The 16679-nt window shown below is 45.1% G+C and overlaps 1 protein-coding gene across 1 annotated transcript in view; it reads right to left on the reverse strand.

The window, feature by feature from the left end:
• Nucleotides 1-935: 935 nt before the first annotated feature.
• Nucleotides 936-16679, reverse strand: part of Rarres1 (retinoic acid receptor responder 1) — a 32398-nt gene continuing 16654 nt past the window's right edge. Inside the window, exons 2-6 of the mRNA XM_028867234.2 lie at nucleotides 15046-15111; nucleotides 9562-9745; nucleotides 6329-6465; nucleotides 1640-1702; nucleotides 936-1541 (exon numbers count right to left, since the gene is read on the reverse strand). Coding sequence (XP_028723067.1) covers nucleotides 1392-1541; nucleotides 1640-1702; nucleotides 6329-6465; nucleotides 9562-9745; nucleotides 15046-15111 — 600 coding nt within the window. The 3' untranslated portion in view covers nucleotides 936-1391. The remainder of the gene's footprint in view (nucleotides 1542-1639; nucleotides 1703-6328; nucleotides 6466-9561; nucleotides 9746-15045; nucleotides 15112-16679) is intronic.

The following is a 16679-nucleotide window of genomic DNA, read 5'->3' on the forward strand; positions in this document are numbered from 1 at the left end:
ATAGGAGGAGAGCTGCTGATTCCCTTCAGAGCTTATGCAGAGGATTTAGGACTTGTTACAAGGAGTGGAGACGTAAATGCAACAGTTTGGGGTTTAAAACAGAAACACACACACACACACACACACACACACACACACACACACAATCAGATCTGCTTCTGGCTATTTTGTTAAGTGTCCCTGCCTAAAACCTTCCTCTGCAGTGCAAACTTTCCTGTTATCTAAGTAGAGACTATAACTCCATTTTTAGTAGTTAATTGGACAGTGACTCGAAATGGCATTCTTTCTGGAAAACCATATGGACAGTTTGGGCCTTAGCTAAGGAATAGACTGTATGAGACTCTGGAAGTTTGGGACAGTAGCAGCAGGACACAGTTCTGCAGCCACATGAGCACCAGGGTAACAGCAAAGTCTGTGTGTTGTCGGGCTGGGTGGTTAGGTGCGTTGACTGCATTTCCAGCCTCTATGGGGACATAACCTCACCCGTCATGTGGGTGCCTCTGCATGCCTTTTTTTTTTTTTTGAAGCTGATGTCCCCTAATCAGTTACCGGCCAAGGAACCTGGCTCAAGAGTTTAGGACAGTGACATAAGTGTTCCATTAAATTTTAATAATTGTGAGAGGCAGATGATGACATTTCCTGGATCAATTCTTCCTGCCTTGAGGAGGTCCTTTGCTGAATTTGATTATTACATATTATGTTGGCTTTTATTGATTACTTACACCAACACTGGATCTGAGTTGTCCTGGTGAATAAAGAAATAAGTATATTTTGGTATGCTCTGAGCTAGATCAGTGTTTCTTTCGCTGTGTGTCTGCAGCTTTATCATGTGAGATGGCGTGGTGTTTGTAAGATTTGAATCAGGCAGTAGTGGGACTTGATGTCGTTCTAGGTGAGCCTACATTTTGCTGTGCATACAAAAGCTTACAAACACATTTTGTTATTTAGAAATGCAAACATTTATTTCAAAGTTAAAAAGGAATGCTTGCCTGAAATTCGCAGTTAATATTTCCCCGCAATTTACTTTCGTTGACAAAACTGTTTGTTGACGTAATAAGTAGGAGCAATTTAGCAACATAAAATAGCTATACTATGTCTAAAATTATGAAAAACACAAATTCAGAGATGAAACCTTTTCCCCAAAGCAATTGTTGATCCACCTGCACAAAGTCTTAGCAATGTGCTCTGACCGCTAAGCCCTGGGCAGATAGCTACATGTGTGCACTGGCTCTCGGAGTTAAACACCGAGGCTGATCTGGGGGGAAACACTTGCCTGTAACCGCAGGCCTGTCTAAGTTGCTGGGAGCCCCTGCTTTCATGCAGGAGTGATGAAGTAGGCCTGTGGAGTCACTCTGTTTGGAATATGATAGAAGCGGATCGCTCTTTTCTCTTTAGAAATTACTGAGCTCTGTTGGTGCCATGGCTGATGCTTCCTCCATTCCAGAGGCTTCTTCTGGGCTCTGCAGCTCCTGACAGTGGTACTGTACTTTCAGTGGTTTGCCAGGGTACCAGAACAAGTGAATCCGACAGGGGATGATTTCCTAGGAAATAGAGCTCTAAATGTTATAACTTGAAACACTTGGAATATGAACAGTTTGACACACACGTGGCTTTTTTTTTTTTTTTTTTTTTTTTTTACCTGTGTTGAGAATTCATGCAGCAGAACAGTAAAATCAAAGTCGATGCCGTCAGCGTCAGTTTTCTGGGGAGGGAAGACAGAGTTAGCATAACAGGCACCGTGGGTTTTGTAAGCTCGGGGTTTGCGAGGCTGTGTTGTGTGTTCCCGGGGGTGGTGACTTAACTCTGCTGCTAAACACCCTGGTGGTGTTCCGGGTCAAGCTAGCAAAGTCGTGGATTCTGGTTAGGTTTTTCATTCAGTTCTATGGTAGTCTGGTTGACTGTCCTTAAAACTTTTTCCCTCTGGCATTGATGGTTTTTGTAGAAGGCTGAAGTCTGTGAGGATAAGGAGAATCTCCTGGCAACCTCAGTGATCTAGGTACTCTATGTGTGCCTCCCTGCTCCTCTCTGACAGACAAGGGAAAAGCACAGTATTTCTACGGTGCCTGCCATGGGCCAGATGTTACTCTTGGCAATTGATACATTTTCTCATGTGATTCTCCTGTTTGCAGGATTAAAACCTAGGTCTGACCCTGGGCCACCACACCATACATGCTGCATTAAAGTGCTCCCATGATGCCGCTAACCACTGTGCTAAAACCAGTATGTTAGGTATGTTCTGGTAGGTGGGCATTGGTCCCCACACCCTTTATTTACTTGTTTTCTATTCACTTTAATAAGTCAATTGCCTAGTTCCTTTTTCATATTTCTTAGTTTTATATATCAAGATGATTTTTCTCTTTAATAATAAAAATAGGGTTATTTTTAAAACCTTCAGTCTTTGGAATATAACTTTAGTCTTCTACCAAGTTTTTAGTAAAACTACTAAAGAATATGAAAGAGCCAGGAAAAAAAAAAAACAATGAAAAGGAACTTGATTTGGGCTTTGTCCTTGCTTTTCTTATTTGGATGGAGATTTTCACAAGCCATGTACAGTCAGTGAGAAGGGGGCTGGAGAAGATGCGAAAGAGGTGGATGAATCAGAAGCGGACTGTCCTTGTATGGTGACTTCCTTGCATTATTGGGTAGGTTTCTCTCTGGCCTGGCAGCACACACAGGAGTATGCAAACATCTGAGGCACAAGCCACACAATGGAAATGCACCGGGGGAAACTGTCTTTCTTAAGAGAATTAGTTACCAGCACTTCCTCTCCCAGTTACCCTTCTGAATCTGTGGGCTCTGTAGCCATGTGTGCAACCAACTAAGAACGGAAACTCTAAGTTCTGAATGTCTGGGCAGTTTCCATTGCTGTTCCCAACAAATCAGAGTACCACAGTGGATACAGCCTTTGCATTGCAGGTAGGCAACCCAGAGATAAGTATGCGAGAGAATGTGGGGGGCTTCTAAGTCCCCCACAGATGCAAGGGGACACCTCTGTCAGTCTGGTATTCATTTGGAGGTGTGTGTTTGGCCTTGCCTGGCCTTCATTTTGGTGACTTTACCTTGCAAGGGAATGCTGACCTTTCCCAAGTTGTTGCTCACCAGTGGACCCCTGTTGACGGCCACAGACTTCAATGCCACTTCTACTGTTTCCCAAGGCCTGGCTTTATAATGCAGTCTTAAATGTTTTGAATTGTTTTTACTTACAGACATCTTTTCAAGGCAGTGCTTTCTTACTCTGCTTTTGGAAATGGCTTATTTTTTAATGTGTATATTTTTGAGAGGTCTTATATAGTCCACCATGGCCTGGAACTCTGGAGCGGGAGGCAGGTCTTGAACTTCCACCTCCTAAGTGCTGAGATTACAGGCAAGTGCTACCATGCCTGGCTTTCAAAGCAGCAATTTTTTAAAAAATGAAATTATGGTAGTTTTCAAGTTTTAGGTAAAAAGGGGCTGGGCTGGACATCAGCAGTGGAACACCAGTTTCTTTTAATAAATGATTTTGCTCAGACCACCCACGGAGCAGGGCTCAGATTGTGTGTAGTTTAGTGGTAGAGTGCCTGCCTTGCACACGTGAAGCTATAGATCATTCCCCAGTTGTGACAAAAAGAAAGACATTACACAGGTTAAGTGTGTAGGTTGAATTATAACCCCCCGGGCTTGTATTTCCTTCAGGAGGAAGGGCCCAAAGCACAGCTTGGTACAGAACTGCAGAGGTAAACAGTTATACCTCACAGTCTGCCCTCACCGCGTCAAGCCCTGCCAAGAAGTCATTATTTTTAATATTATTCAGAAATAACCTCTTGGGCATCTATTCAAATCATTACAAATGCCAAGTGCTTATATTCCAGATTGATGATGATTTATTATTTTTATTTTTGTAACTTAGAACTTTAATCTTCCTGGAAACCATGGGGAAGGAAGCCTTGTTTGATCCCATTTTTTTGTGACCTACCACCCAGGTCTCCTGCATCTCCTAAGGGAGAGACTAAGCCCTAATAGAACCAGTGTGGTTTTAATAAAGTAAGGAGGCTTAAAGTATTAACATAAGTTATCGAAAAGAGACTTGTCAGCAGAATAGATCTGGCCGGCAAGGTAATTCTGCAATGTGTCTTGGGCTAGTGAGAACCTTAAGCTGAGATAAACCTGCACCACTGAGTGGTGACCACTGGTAGACAGATATTTTAGAGTGACTACAAGATCTGGTACTGGTGTATTAGAATGAGATTAATACACAGTTTTACTTTGGTCAATTCATGTGAAAGGCTGGGGGTACCCTAGAAGTCTTTATCCCCATTTTTCTTTGCTGATACAGTCACCTGTCCTCGGCACAGTCTGTAGTGTTGGGGATGCCATTTATCCTTTGGTTCTGAAGAAATGACTGCGGCTGGATGACAGGTCTTATTTTATGAATGTATTTCAGCCTTTCCTTTCTTTGCCCACTTTCCTGTTGGCTCTTGTTCTTTGGGGGCTGGGAGTTTATAAGTTTGCATCTCCTTATGTTCTTGCATTAGCAGGTAAGTTTAACCCGGAGTATTGAGATAATAATTCCCACCCAGAAAGGTTGGGGGGGGTGTGAGAAGCCCCCCAACACTTCCTGCTCTGAGCTGTCTTGGCTTTATCAGCTCCGTTGCCCTGTTAGGAGGAGGGAGGGAGATGTAACAAAACACACTGGACCATACCCTGACTGGTTGGTTACCTAGCAACAATCAATTTAGGGTAATTCCTGTTAAAAGACACTCTATACAAAGATCAGTGAAGGAAAAAAAAAAAAAGCTAGGTTCTATTTGATGTCTGTTTTCCAATGGTCTATGGAAAGCAGACTAAATTATTATTGGCATTAAAAATACTAAATGTTTGGCAAGTTCCTCAGAAGACACAGAAGGTCCATCCGCGGGTAAAGCGTGAACGTGTTTCCTGTTAGTTAGTACTTACAGTTGGTTCAGCTTTCACTCTGGAGAAGCCCCTCTCTCCCTGCATCACATGTACCTGGGAAGAATCCCAACCCCAGTGGAAGGCAGCCACTCACCTGTTTCCCCCTGCAAAGAGTGACAAACCCCCTGCACAGGTCACTCACATTCATGTGAGGCCACCTCATCCCCAACACATCCGCTCATGGTCACCCCTGGCTCATGGCTCTGCTTCTTCCCTGGGAGGACAGAGCAGAGAGCTCAGAGGCTCCCACCTGGGCTACTGTCACCTGTGACTGTCATCTGGCTGCTGTCGTCTCCTTCCTCCCTACAGGTGGAGTCCACTGTCAGCTCTAAGGTTAGAAGAGTGCTAGATCCAGTCTTCGGCAGCTTTGTATACACCACCGCTTGGGAGCCTTCCCGGTCAGTGCTTTAAACACCATCACGTGGGCCTGATTACAGCCCATCGCTGTCTCCTAAACACAAACCTCTGTGACAAGATGACTATCCATATTGTCTTCTCGCCACAAACCAAGACCATCTCCTCTAAAACTGCTTGATGGTGTCTTTTCCAATCAGTGCATAGAAACTAGCCTTCCAGGTTCAGGCCCCAATCCTGAGACTCCTCTTTCAGCGCTGACCACGTTCCAATGTTCACATCCACCCCTAAGCAGTATTGCCAGTCCGCCTGAATCCAAACACGCCGCCACCTCCCTTGCTGCCTCTAGTCCATGCCTCCACCATGCCTTCCGGCTCCTCCCTTGTTTTACTGTAGTCTGGTCTCAGAATGGAGCCAGAAAGACCCTGTGAAAATCACATCCTGTCACTCTCCTCCTAACAGGATAAAGACAAGCCTGGGCTAACGACCTCCCAGACTGACAGATACCCTCCACTTCCGGCCGTGCCATCTCGTTTCCTGCACAGGCTCTCTGGTCACTCTGCACGACCCGTGGGCCTTGCAGCTCCCTCGACCATCGGCCACCCTGCTGCCCCAGTTCCATGTCTCCTTCTCTCGCTCTCGGGGCCTTGTGGCTTCTGCTCCAATGTCACCTCTACCTCCATTAGCCTTACTTTGACCATGTAAGCTGTCTAGCAAGAGCCTGTGGGTCCTCCTCCTGGTTTCTTCTTTCCATAGCGTTTCCCACCACTGTTTGATATATATTCGTTGGTTTGTTAACTCTATCTGGCTTCTTTCTAGAATTGGGTCTCATTGAAGTCAACGAAGGTGGTTTTGTTTACAGCTACCTCCTCCAGCCCTAACACAATACCTGAGCCATTGCGGCCACTCAAATATTGGCTGAATGAATGAAATGTAGTTAAAGCTCCTGCCATGAAGGTAAGAGTTCCCGCTGGTTCAGGCGGGGAGCCCTGCCCGGCGTCCATTGTGACTCCGCCGACCCAGCTAGTTTTCAGGTTCTTACCAACTGCTTCACACTGGTGAGCTGGGCCAAGTAGTAGTGAAGGAACTGGGTTGTCTTCTCCCACATCACATAAGAGCTGCCGAGAAAAGCTAGGTCCCAGATGGGTCTCAGCGAGGGATCAATATGTCCATGATTATCTGAGAGGGAGAAAAAAGCACATTTGTACTAAGGCATTTTAAGACGAAATCTGAGAAATTTCAGTAATGAAATTAGGGATTGAGTATTAGATCGTCTCACAGGAGTATCTTCAACTGGACATGAGGTTAAGATGGAGATTATGTGCTTGAATTTGATACACCAAATAAATATAAACCGACTTAATGGCAGTTTGTAGCACTATGGATATATGTATGCTAAAACAGCCATGATAATAAACGTTAATCTAGACATTTATTAGTTGAAGTCTACCGCCCATCTCCTTACCTACTGACTTGGCTTGAAAGTGAGTGCCATTGTGTCCTTTAAAGCTAACTAATGACATGGCAGCTTCCCAGTCACTTTTTTGAACACATGAAAAAATCAGATGGATTTTTCCTGTGCTGTTTGTTTTTTAACCTTTTATTTATATTTTTTTTTTACTCAGCAAACCCTTAAAATCCACTCAATGTCCGACTTCAAGAGACAGGGATACTATGGTTAATTACTTTTAGAAAGTCAAACTTTAGTAAATAATATCACGGATCATCATTGCGTACAGTTCGGTGGAGACACCCTCTGTCGTGGCCCACCAGCAGTGCGGTACTCCAAGGCGAGCTCATTAGGAAACATTCTTCAGGTAAAGTAAATTTTAGCATACATCCTATAGGTTGGTCTGTGGGGATCCAGCATCCAGAGATGATCCCCTGATGGCTGTGGTCGGGGGTGGGGAGAACTTGTCATGCAAGCCGGAAGACCAGAGTTCAATCCTCAGACCCCACATAAAGGTAGAAGGAGAGAATTGACTCCACAAAGCCAGCCTCCATGTGCACGTCCCCCACCCTTCACCCCCACATAGAAATCAAAATAAGTCAACATTAGAATTTGAGGAAGCAAATGGCTCATGCTCCGGAGAGCAGAAGATAAAATTGTCTCACTGTACGTGCGCAGGCTGGCATGCTCTGTGCCTATAGAAAGGCAAGAGCTCGCATGTGGCTGTGTTCTAGAGAGCAAGACGATATTAGATGTAATGGGTGTACTGGAGGCCCGGCACTTGGCAAGTGCTTGTAGAAGAAAACTTGTTGAGAGTAGAGCTGATGGAAGGCCTTGGTTTCCTGCTCTGCCGTCAGCTGCCGTGACATGATTCCTCTAAGGATTTGGTCTCTCGTTCTCTTCTGTTACCACCCATACAAGTGCCTTCACGCTTAGAGCCGAGCACTGTGGTCCTCCACTGACTTCTCAAGCTAACTCCCGTAACCCAGTTGTCGACCCGCCAGAACACGTTTATCAACGGGAGCTGTGACTGTATTCATGTTATCGTAGAGAAGCTTCCGAGTTCTGCTGCTTGGCGGAAGTATGAACACTTTATGAATGAATTTGTAGTTTCTCCTTGATGTGAGCAGCTAGCTGAATCCTTAGGGTTGCGGGACATGTCATGCAGGACTCCAAAGCCACACAGTGACAGGAATGTCTCTGCCTTGGTCTCCTGTCTCAGGGTTCTGGCATCCTCCCCCCCCCTTCTTTTCCAGTGACTGAAACTTCCTTCAGCTCCCCAACGCTTTCTTATCTTACTGTAGCTTTAGATTTGTGATAGCCAAATGCATTACCCTCAAAGATAAATGAGTTACACTAAAGACGGTCAGCAGTGAGGACATGTGACCGGATAAGTGCACTTAGCAACATGGGGTGTTACTGATAATCTGAAGCTCCTCCGGCCTTTCCCTCTACTCACAGATGTTTATCTGTGGGAAGTTTGAGGACTAACTAAAGAGAGAATGGGGAGCTAGGATTAGATTGTCTTGTTTATTAATTAAACTACGAAAGTTCATTGCTGTGCATTAACTAAATATTGACTAGAAACTGCCAAGACTTGAACTGGTTACTCCAAGCCTGTCTCCATAGTTGGCCTCAATCTAAAGTCAGCCCTCTGGTTTGTTTTTGTTTCTAGAAATTTATAAATTCAATTGATTACAGACATCCACTGTGTTACTTGATTTCAGCTACACACACACAGTTACACATAATTAAAAATAAATCTTTTTTAAAGCATCAAATGATCCCTACTTCCAAATCTAAGGGGGAAACAAGATGTCGATGCAACTGTAGATTTTTAAATATTAGTCATTAGCTCACTTATTCCAAGTAACAAGAGTATCTCCAACACTATTCTGAATTCTCATAGTTCTTTGGCTCCAGATTTGACCTTCCTTGTCAAGGAAGCATTAGGTGAGAATCACTCAAGGCTGCTGTGATATTAGTGCAAGCATTTGGTCAGTGTCAGTAAGTGGGGGCAGATGCCTTGAGAAACGGAGCCTGGGGTTCGCAGGTGTTGATGAGGAATCGAAGGGTATCTGGGCCAGTGAGCAAACTGAGCGAGCGTGTGGGGAGGCGGGTGCTGGAGTGGTCAGATGTCAAGCTCATGCCCAAGTGCAAGTCCAGAGATGACTTTTGTGGCTTGGGAAATTGGATTTGCCAGTAAGTGCTGAATGTCTAGTGCTGCCCACACACTCTGTTGAGTGCCAAGACAAATGGGCTGCTCTCCACTCCAGCTGAGTCACTGCAGAGGGCAGGGCACATCTCTTGGAGACGGCTCCACTGCCCATTAGCCACTGACCTGAAATGAGATAAACATGACCCCACTGCAGCAGCCCAGAATGGCCCAGACAGTCACTCAGGCAGCCCTGGGCCAGAGGGACTGAGCACAGACATGGAGTATCTTGTCAGCTAAACCTCCCAAGGCTATCAACAAGAACTCTACGAGTGTCACCTCGGGTTCTAGACTTTCCTGCAATCTGTACTCCAGTCTACACAATTGTCTTTGCAAGGACTTTTGTCTTTTGTTCCTAGAGTCAGCTCTTGTGTCCTCATTCTGGGATGCAAAAATGGTCAACTAAAGGGACTCAGCTTTTGGTAGCTTTAGTGTATTGTACAGATGAACAGAAAATGACACCTGGGAGCCTCGTTAAAATAATGAGACATCCCGATCTATAGCTGAACTTTAGCACCTCTCCAGACATGCAAATGTAAATCATCATTCTTTTTACATCTAGTGATTATATGCATTCCTGAATATAGGGCTCCTAGCTACTGATTCATACCAGGAATGCTGACGATGTCCAGAGGACTCTTCAGTTGCTTCACTTGCTTGTAAAGCAGATAATCTCTTTCTTGTCTCTTCATTTTCTCAATGAGTCCTGTGCAGGTGACATTAATGGCTGGTCTGGGTTTTTGATTCTTGAAAAACACCCTTGCAGAACATTTGCCCAAACGTTCCTCAGCTTCCTGCAATAAAAGTTTTGAAGTTACCCAAGAAGGTTCCTTATCAACTGTGCCCACTACAATTCACAGAAACCCAGACTGAGAATCCATTGAGCTTGGCAGGCTGGAATCAACAGAGGGGATTTAACTATAGAGAAGGTGATTTTTGTGCTCGTGGCTTGAGGTTAGTGGGAACTATAAACTGGCTAGAACCCAGAATCACCTGGGAGACGGACCTCTAGGCATGCCCAGGGTGGATTGTCTTGATTGTATTAGTCAGGCTACCTGTTGTTGGGTGTCTGTGATCCTGGGTTATGTAAATGGAGAGAGGGAGCTGAGGGGGGGGCAGGCTCATCACTCACTGCTTTCTGATGGTGGGGGCACTGTGACTTCCCACTGATGGACTGTGCCCTGGAACTGTGGGCCAGACAAATCCTTTGTCTCTTGTTGCTTTTGTCTGTATTTTGCCACAGCAACAGAAAGGAAACGGAAACAGAATAGTCCTTCTGTCTTGCTGTCGTTTCAACTTTTTACCTTTGGATTTCATCTTTATGTAACGATGCTGGATGGACCTCTTGGAATGAAGAAATCGCATTGTTGTCTGTTGAGCCCTTCTTGGCTCTCACTTCCAGGATAGTGGCTGCTTCACTCTGTCTGGAACTAACACTATGGTACTTGGACATTACGCTTACTAACTTGAGTCAGAAGACGACGCTGGTTCCTATTGACAAAAATACCAGCATGTGCACGCATGAATTAGCTCCTTTCCTAAAGACCAAAATGCTAATTTCTAAAAAGGAACCCACTTCATGTCTTCAGCTCGTATGACTCGAGTTGGTTCCTCTCTGAGCTCAGCTACTAACCTAGGCTATAATAATTCTGCCTCCTTATTCTGAGATCTCTTCCAAATTAAACACCCCAATCATCCAGGTAGGACAGCTTCAGCCACTGAGTGACACTTGCGTGCACTTAGACTGTGGATCCTGTGACCACCCCCACTTATTTCAAACCCGAAGACTTCAGGTGTATGCTCTTGGATAGTGATTCTTCCCCATTTTGGTCAAGGTTCTTTAACTTGACCATTAAAGCCAAGGACCTATCCCTAGCAAAATGCATAGGCTCATACCATGGGCATTGGACTTGGAATGAGGAGTTCATATTCACTAGCTGCAGCCCCACCCAAACCAAGCCATGGGCTCCTAGTCAGGGTGTCCTATCAGAACATGGCTGGTAGAATAGTTGAAGCAATAACCTTCATTTCTCTAACCCCTTCCCCCTTTTTTTTCAAGACAGGGTTTTCTCTGTGTAGCTTTGGAGCCTGTCTTGGAACTAGACCAGGATAGTCTCGAACTCACAGAGATCTACCTGCCTCTGCCTCCCGAGTGCTGGGATTAAAGTTGTGCGCCACCACTGCCTGTCCCTTCGTTTCTTTTTAGTGATTTAAATGGCATCCTGGTTTTGAAGCAAGAACCAGAAATAAACTCAAAAGGTCCACTGTGAAAGAAATTATAATCAAAGTTGGGTCTTCAAAATAAGCCGGCTTCTAGAACCGAAACAAACTTTCCATTGGGTAACTTTTCTCTAGGAGAGTCTATTCCTGATGGGAGGAGGGGTTTCCGGAGTGCACTAACTCATATGCTAATTAGTGGTGCAGCACAGAAAAATTGAAAGGCTCTTCAAGCTATCAGAGAAGGCCCACCCCTCCCTCCTTTGATGTTAGCCCTTTCCTGGGAAGAGGAAGAGAGCTAGATATTTATGTCCTCTCCATGTGCCTCCCATCAGACAGCTTTGCTGTGCTGTGCTGTGAAGATGAAAGACTGACCTTCACTCCAGTTAGCTGGCTGCACTCTTAGAGTACCGGCCCATCACATCCAGAGGAGTGTTGTTGGTCAGAAAAGCCCAGTCATCGTTCTCTTTTAGCTTCAATGTTTGCCGTTTGCAAAGCTAGAAATCACAGGCATCTTTCCAGTACATTCAGAAAAATTAATTCTGCAGTTAATAAGCAAGGTCTGCCTGCGTGTATTGTGCTAGAACTTGCTTCTGAATCCTGGCCAGCTTTCTTCCAGAGGCACTAGGCCAGGGATGCAGGCCTTCCCCTCTGAAACTCTGCCTCCATGTCACACTTTGATGTGGGGTGCGGCTTGCAATTTCCAGGCTTCTTAGGCTCAGACCACCACTGCTGACAATCTGGGCTGGCCTCTCCACCCATGTTCTGGTTGCCGCCTCTCGGGCAGACCCTTCACAGGGACGTCCATCTTCTTCTAATTTTCACATAGCATTTCTGCTTACTCTCTCGCGAAAATGGGGTGAAGGCGACCTAGCAAATCGTGGGCTGCATGGTGGGGACGGCAGAGAGGCAGACAGTGCCTGCAGCATGCATGGGCACTGCTCCGTGTTTTATGCAATGCCTCTGTGTAAATGATTCTCTAACCTGATACAGAATTGGCCTCGTACTGTGCCAGCCTGCCAACTAGAAATGTCACCAGCTGACAGGAAAAAGAACATATTGGCATTTCACAGTGAGTCATTCTAAGGACGATGAAGTGTGAGGAAGGACACCCAAGGGAGTTGTGAAATTCTCTCCCAGGGGGCCCTGAAGAAGGGGGAAATGGCAGGTATGTGGACGGTTCTAAATGCAGACATAGGAAACTAGTAACTGCTGAAGCCATTACTGAGAGATCAGAAAAAGGGGTCCCCAAGCATGGTCCAGGAATTCCCAACTGCTGCCACAGAGCTCTGCAGCCCAATATCTGTGACGTGAGCCTTTGACCAGGACAGATATGTGATCAACCAAAATTCCTCCAATTTGCAGGGCCCTTATTTACATGTCAGAGATCGCACAATTAGAAATTACGTGCAAAGTGGCTCACAATAACTTCCCAGAATAGCACAGCTGCCAATCTGAACTGTGTCTTCATGTGACGGGAATTACACACCATGAAATGGCTTTCGAACACCATCTCCCAGAAGAAATGGTTATTTCAAGAAAATGGAAGTGCTGGGCATAGTAAACCTCCCTACAAGTCATTGGTCAGGGAGGCAGGAGAGGTACTCAAAACTCTGTAACTAAATATTAGGTCCCTGCTCCTGAAGACTTCAACCATGGTTGCAAGACATCAGGAAATCCATCTCAAACTGACCAGGAAGCTCTCCCTGCTGGCTGGGTTTCATCGCACTGGAAGGTGCTCCACAAGCTGCTGGGGGAGAAAAGCCATCAATGGTCTTATTCAGCACTGGGGCCTGCAAGATGCAACACTGAACTGCCGGCAAAGCTGTAGCCACGGGTGCAATAGTGGCATGAAGCTTATGGAGGTAACCAATCAGTTTCTGCTAGAACTCGAGGTCTGCTCCATGGGACTGATTGCATGTCTGCTACTAGAAGCCTTGTCAAAAGCCCATGGCTTGGGAAATCAGAGGCCTCAGGGGTGTTGTTTTGATAAATGGTCATTCTGTCACATTGCCTTCTTAACTATTTATGTTTATACCCATAGATTTGCGTTACTTTCCACCTTGGTCAGGGAAACTTCTTTTTCAGGGAGTAGTGGTTAATATTGAGTCTTATGACTGATCAAAATGCTGGGAAGAAGTGAACATGAGTGCTCAGCCAGAGATGAGTAGATGGGACATCTGGTCAACCTCAACATCCAAGTCTCAGAGAACATCAAAGAAGAGTGCACAAAAAGAATCTGAGTCAGAGGTGAGGATGAAACCTATGGAAAGGTCTTCATGCTAGAGAGATGGGGCAACGTTGAGAGCACTGGCTGCTCTTCCAGAGGACCCAGCTTTGATTCTGAGCACGCACATGACACAATTGTCTGTAACTCCAGTTTTAGAGTCTGCTTCTAACTTCCAAGGGCACCAGGCACACACACAGTGCACAGACATACATCAAGGCAAAACACCCATCCACATAAAACAATTTTTTAAAAGGCTGCCTTCCATGACAGGACTGATGCCCACATCAACTCAACCCACAGCAGATGTGGTGACCTACACAGGGTCAAGCCAGCTAAGATTCTCCCATGGATTGGAGCCTCAGCAGGCCCCACCCTTGGCTGAGGAGCTACTGGCAATTGATGGCTGCTAGAGGAGGGAGACACTTCTCTGTAGCATGAACCTTAAAAGTTCTTATTAATAAGATCAAACCTGAGGCCAGCTATTGGGGTGAACACTGGAATATCAGAGAGCCAGAACAAGCCACAGCTACCTGACCTCACTAGATCCTCAGCTGGTCTTGTCTCCTCAGACTGGAGGTCTCTGAGTCCTCATCCAGAATTGCTGCTTAAAAGCCTGAAAGCTTAACCAGCCAAATGCTTCTAATTTCTGGTCAGCACACCTTATGTACCTTTCTGCTTTCTACCACCACTCCCTGGATTAAAGGCTCACTTTCTGAGATTAAAGGCATGAGTCACCATGCTTGGCTGTATGCTTGAACACATGGATTTCTGCCTCTGGAATGCTAGGATTAAAGGCATGTACTACCACTGCCTAACTTCTATATTTAATATTGTGGCTGTTCTGTCTCTGACCCCAGATAAGTTTATTAGCGTACACAATATTTTGGGGAGCACAATACCACCACACTTCTCTTTGGGGATGTGACCACTGATAGGTTGCCCATGCCCCAGTGGATGGCCACACACATCTGTACGTGGTCGCTACTGATTAGACTTTGTGTGCTAACCATAATAATTACAATAGTGATAATCACGGACATGAAGTCTGGAGGGAGATAGGTTGGTGGGTGTTGAGGAATTGGAGAAAGGCACAAGGGGGTGGGAAAGCTCAAGCTACATTGTATGCAGGTATAGAACTTTCAAAGAATAGATTAAAATATTTTAAATGAAAATTGAACATATTGGCTTAAGAAAAAAGAGATATGGCTCATTGGTTAAGAGCACCGACTGCTCTTCCAGAGTTCCTGAGTTCAATTACAGCAACAATGGTGCTCACAACCATCTGTAATGAGATCTGGTCCTTCTGCTGAAGGACACATGCAGCAAAACTGATACATAATACATAAATAAATCTTAAAAAAAAAAAAATCTACATAACTGTAAAAGAAATTCCCCAATGCAGTCTCAGCAACCATCCTGCCTTCCATGCAGGCTAGATGCTGGTTACTGCCCAGCCTGCTGCCATCTTACAGCATGCTCAATAAGCTCTCCCCTACTGTCCTGAAGGTAAGATCACTTGCTGTCTGCCGGTCTTTCCTCACTACTGTTGTAGGTACCCAGTCTCCTATTAAGATTCTCACTTTTTCCATTAAAGACTGTATGTATTGACTTTGCTACTAGGTTACATCACTAATTATGGCAGCTTACCTCCTCAGGGTTGTAGCGCTCTGTGCTAAACACCAAGTTCACTTCACATCCCTCTTGAGGGTCGACCTGAAATACAGAAACTGAATCTTAACATAGTGGGAGCATCACAAGCATTTTCATATCAACAATCATATTCTTGTCGGGTTATGGTGGGGCACACCTTTAACCCCAGCACTCAGGAGGCAGAGGCAGACAGATTTCTGTGTGTTTGAGGCCAGCCTGATCTACAGAGTGAGTTCCAGGACAGCCAGGACTACATAGGGAGACTCTGTTTCAAAATGAAATTAAATAACTCATGTTCTTGGGGCTGGAGAGATGACTCATTCTTAAGAGCAATCTCTCCTCTTCCAGGGGACCCAGGTTCAATTCCCACATTATTGCTCACAACTGCCTGTTACTCCAGTATAGGGGTCTGGGGATGCCCTTCAGGCAGAAATAATGAAGGCCTCTCAAGGGACTTTAAGAGGTAGAGTCCAGTGACGGGTCTTTGGGCCACTGAAGCATGCCATTGCAAGTCTCTTCTCTGTTCTCTTTTTTCTTCCCTGGCCATGAAGAGGACAGTCTTGTTAGTCACACATCCCCACTGTGATGCACTTTCTCACCAAAGGCCCAAATACAGTGAGATGGAGCCAGCATGGCTTGGAACTCTGAAACTGCGAGTCAAAAGTAGAACTTTTCCCTTTATGAGTTGACTGTCTTGGGCATTTGCTGTAACAGAAAGCTGTTTGACCTGGTTTCCCCTTACAATTTTCACAGGTGAGCAGACTTTCTAAGCTTTTCATAGGCATATTTGGATGTCTTAAATTTCTGAACTGAGTCTAGCACATATTTTTGGAGTAAGCTTAAATTATCTGCAATTTTATATTGTTTGTCACCATTTTTAAAACAGACCAAAATAGGGGGTAGAGAGATGGCTCAGAGGTTAAGAGCACTGACTGCTCTTCCAAAGGTCCTGAGTTCAAACACACACACCACACACACACACACACACACACACATACATACATCTCATCCATTCCTACTATAACAACTGGATAAGAGGTAGGAGTGAGTGGCAGTTATTTATGTAGAAAATATTTACATAGGAAAATGTATGGCTGTTTCTGGAAGGGAATGGTGTTTGTCAAGGGGTCATTTTAAACTTTTAATGTGTTACCAGAAGTCTTTCTGTCCACCCATTCTTCTTTTCCACTTCTTGTACCAGGTACTGGGAACTAAAGGATACATAGACTTCCCTAGCCAGCTTTCTCAGAACTTACTTCCAGTGTGGAAGCAGTTGAGCACAGACAATGTGGCGGAGGGCAGCCTTGTGGGTCCTAAGTTTAGGAAGGTTTTCTGCAGTAGGCGAAGCCTGAAATAACTGTTTTTTAAATTTTAAATTACATTTCTTTGGTGTGTGTGTGTGTGTGTGTGTGTGTGTGTGTGTGTGTGTGTGTGTGTGTGTGTGTGTTCGGGTTAGGGGACAACTTGCAACTCCTTCTACCATGTGGGTCTCAGGGATCCAACTCAGGTCTTTAGGCCTGGTGGTGTGATGGCTAAAGTTACTTTTCAACTTTAAATTACTGTGCTTAAAAGATCTATGAAACAAAAACACCTCTGACCTGTAAGCCCTGCTTGCCCAAAGACAGATAACT

This window comes from Peromyscus leucopus, chromosome 6 (genome assembly GCF_004664715.2).
Source record: "Peromyscus leucopus breed LL Stock chromosome 6, UCI_PerLeu_2.1, whole genome shotgun sequence".
Classification (NCBI taxonomy): domain Eukaryota; kingdom Metazoa; phylum Chordata; class Mammalia; order Rodentia; family Cricetidae; genus Peromyscus; species Peromyscus leucopus.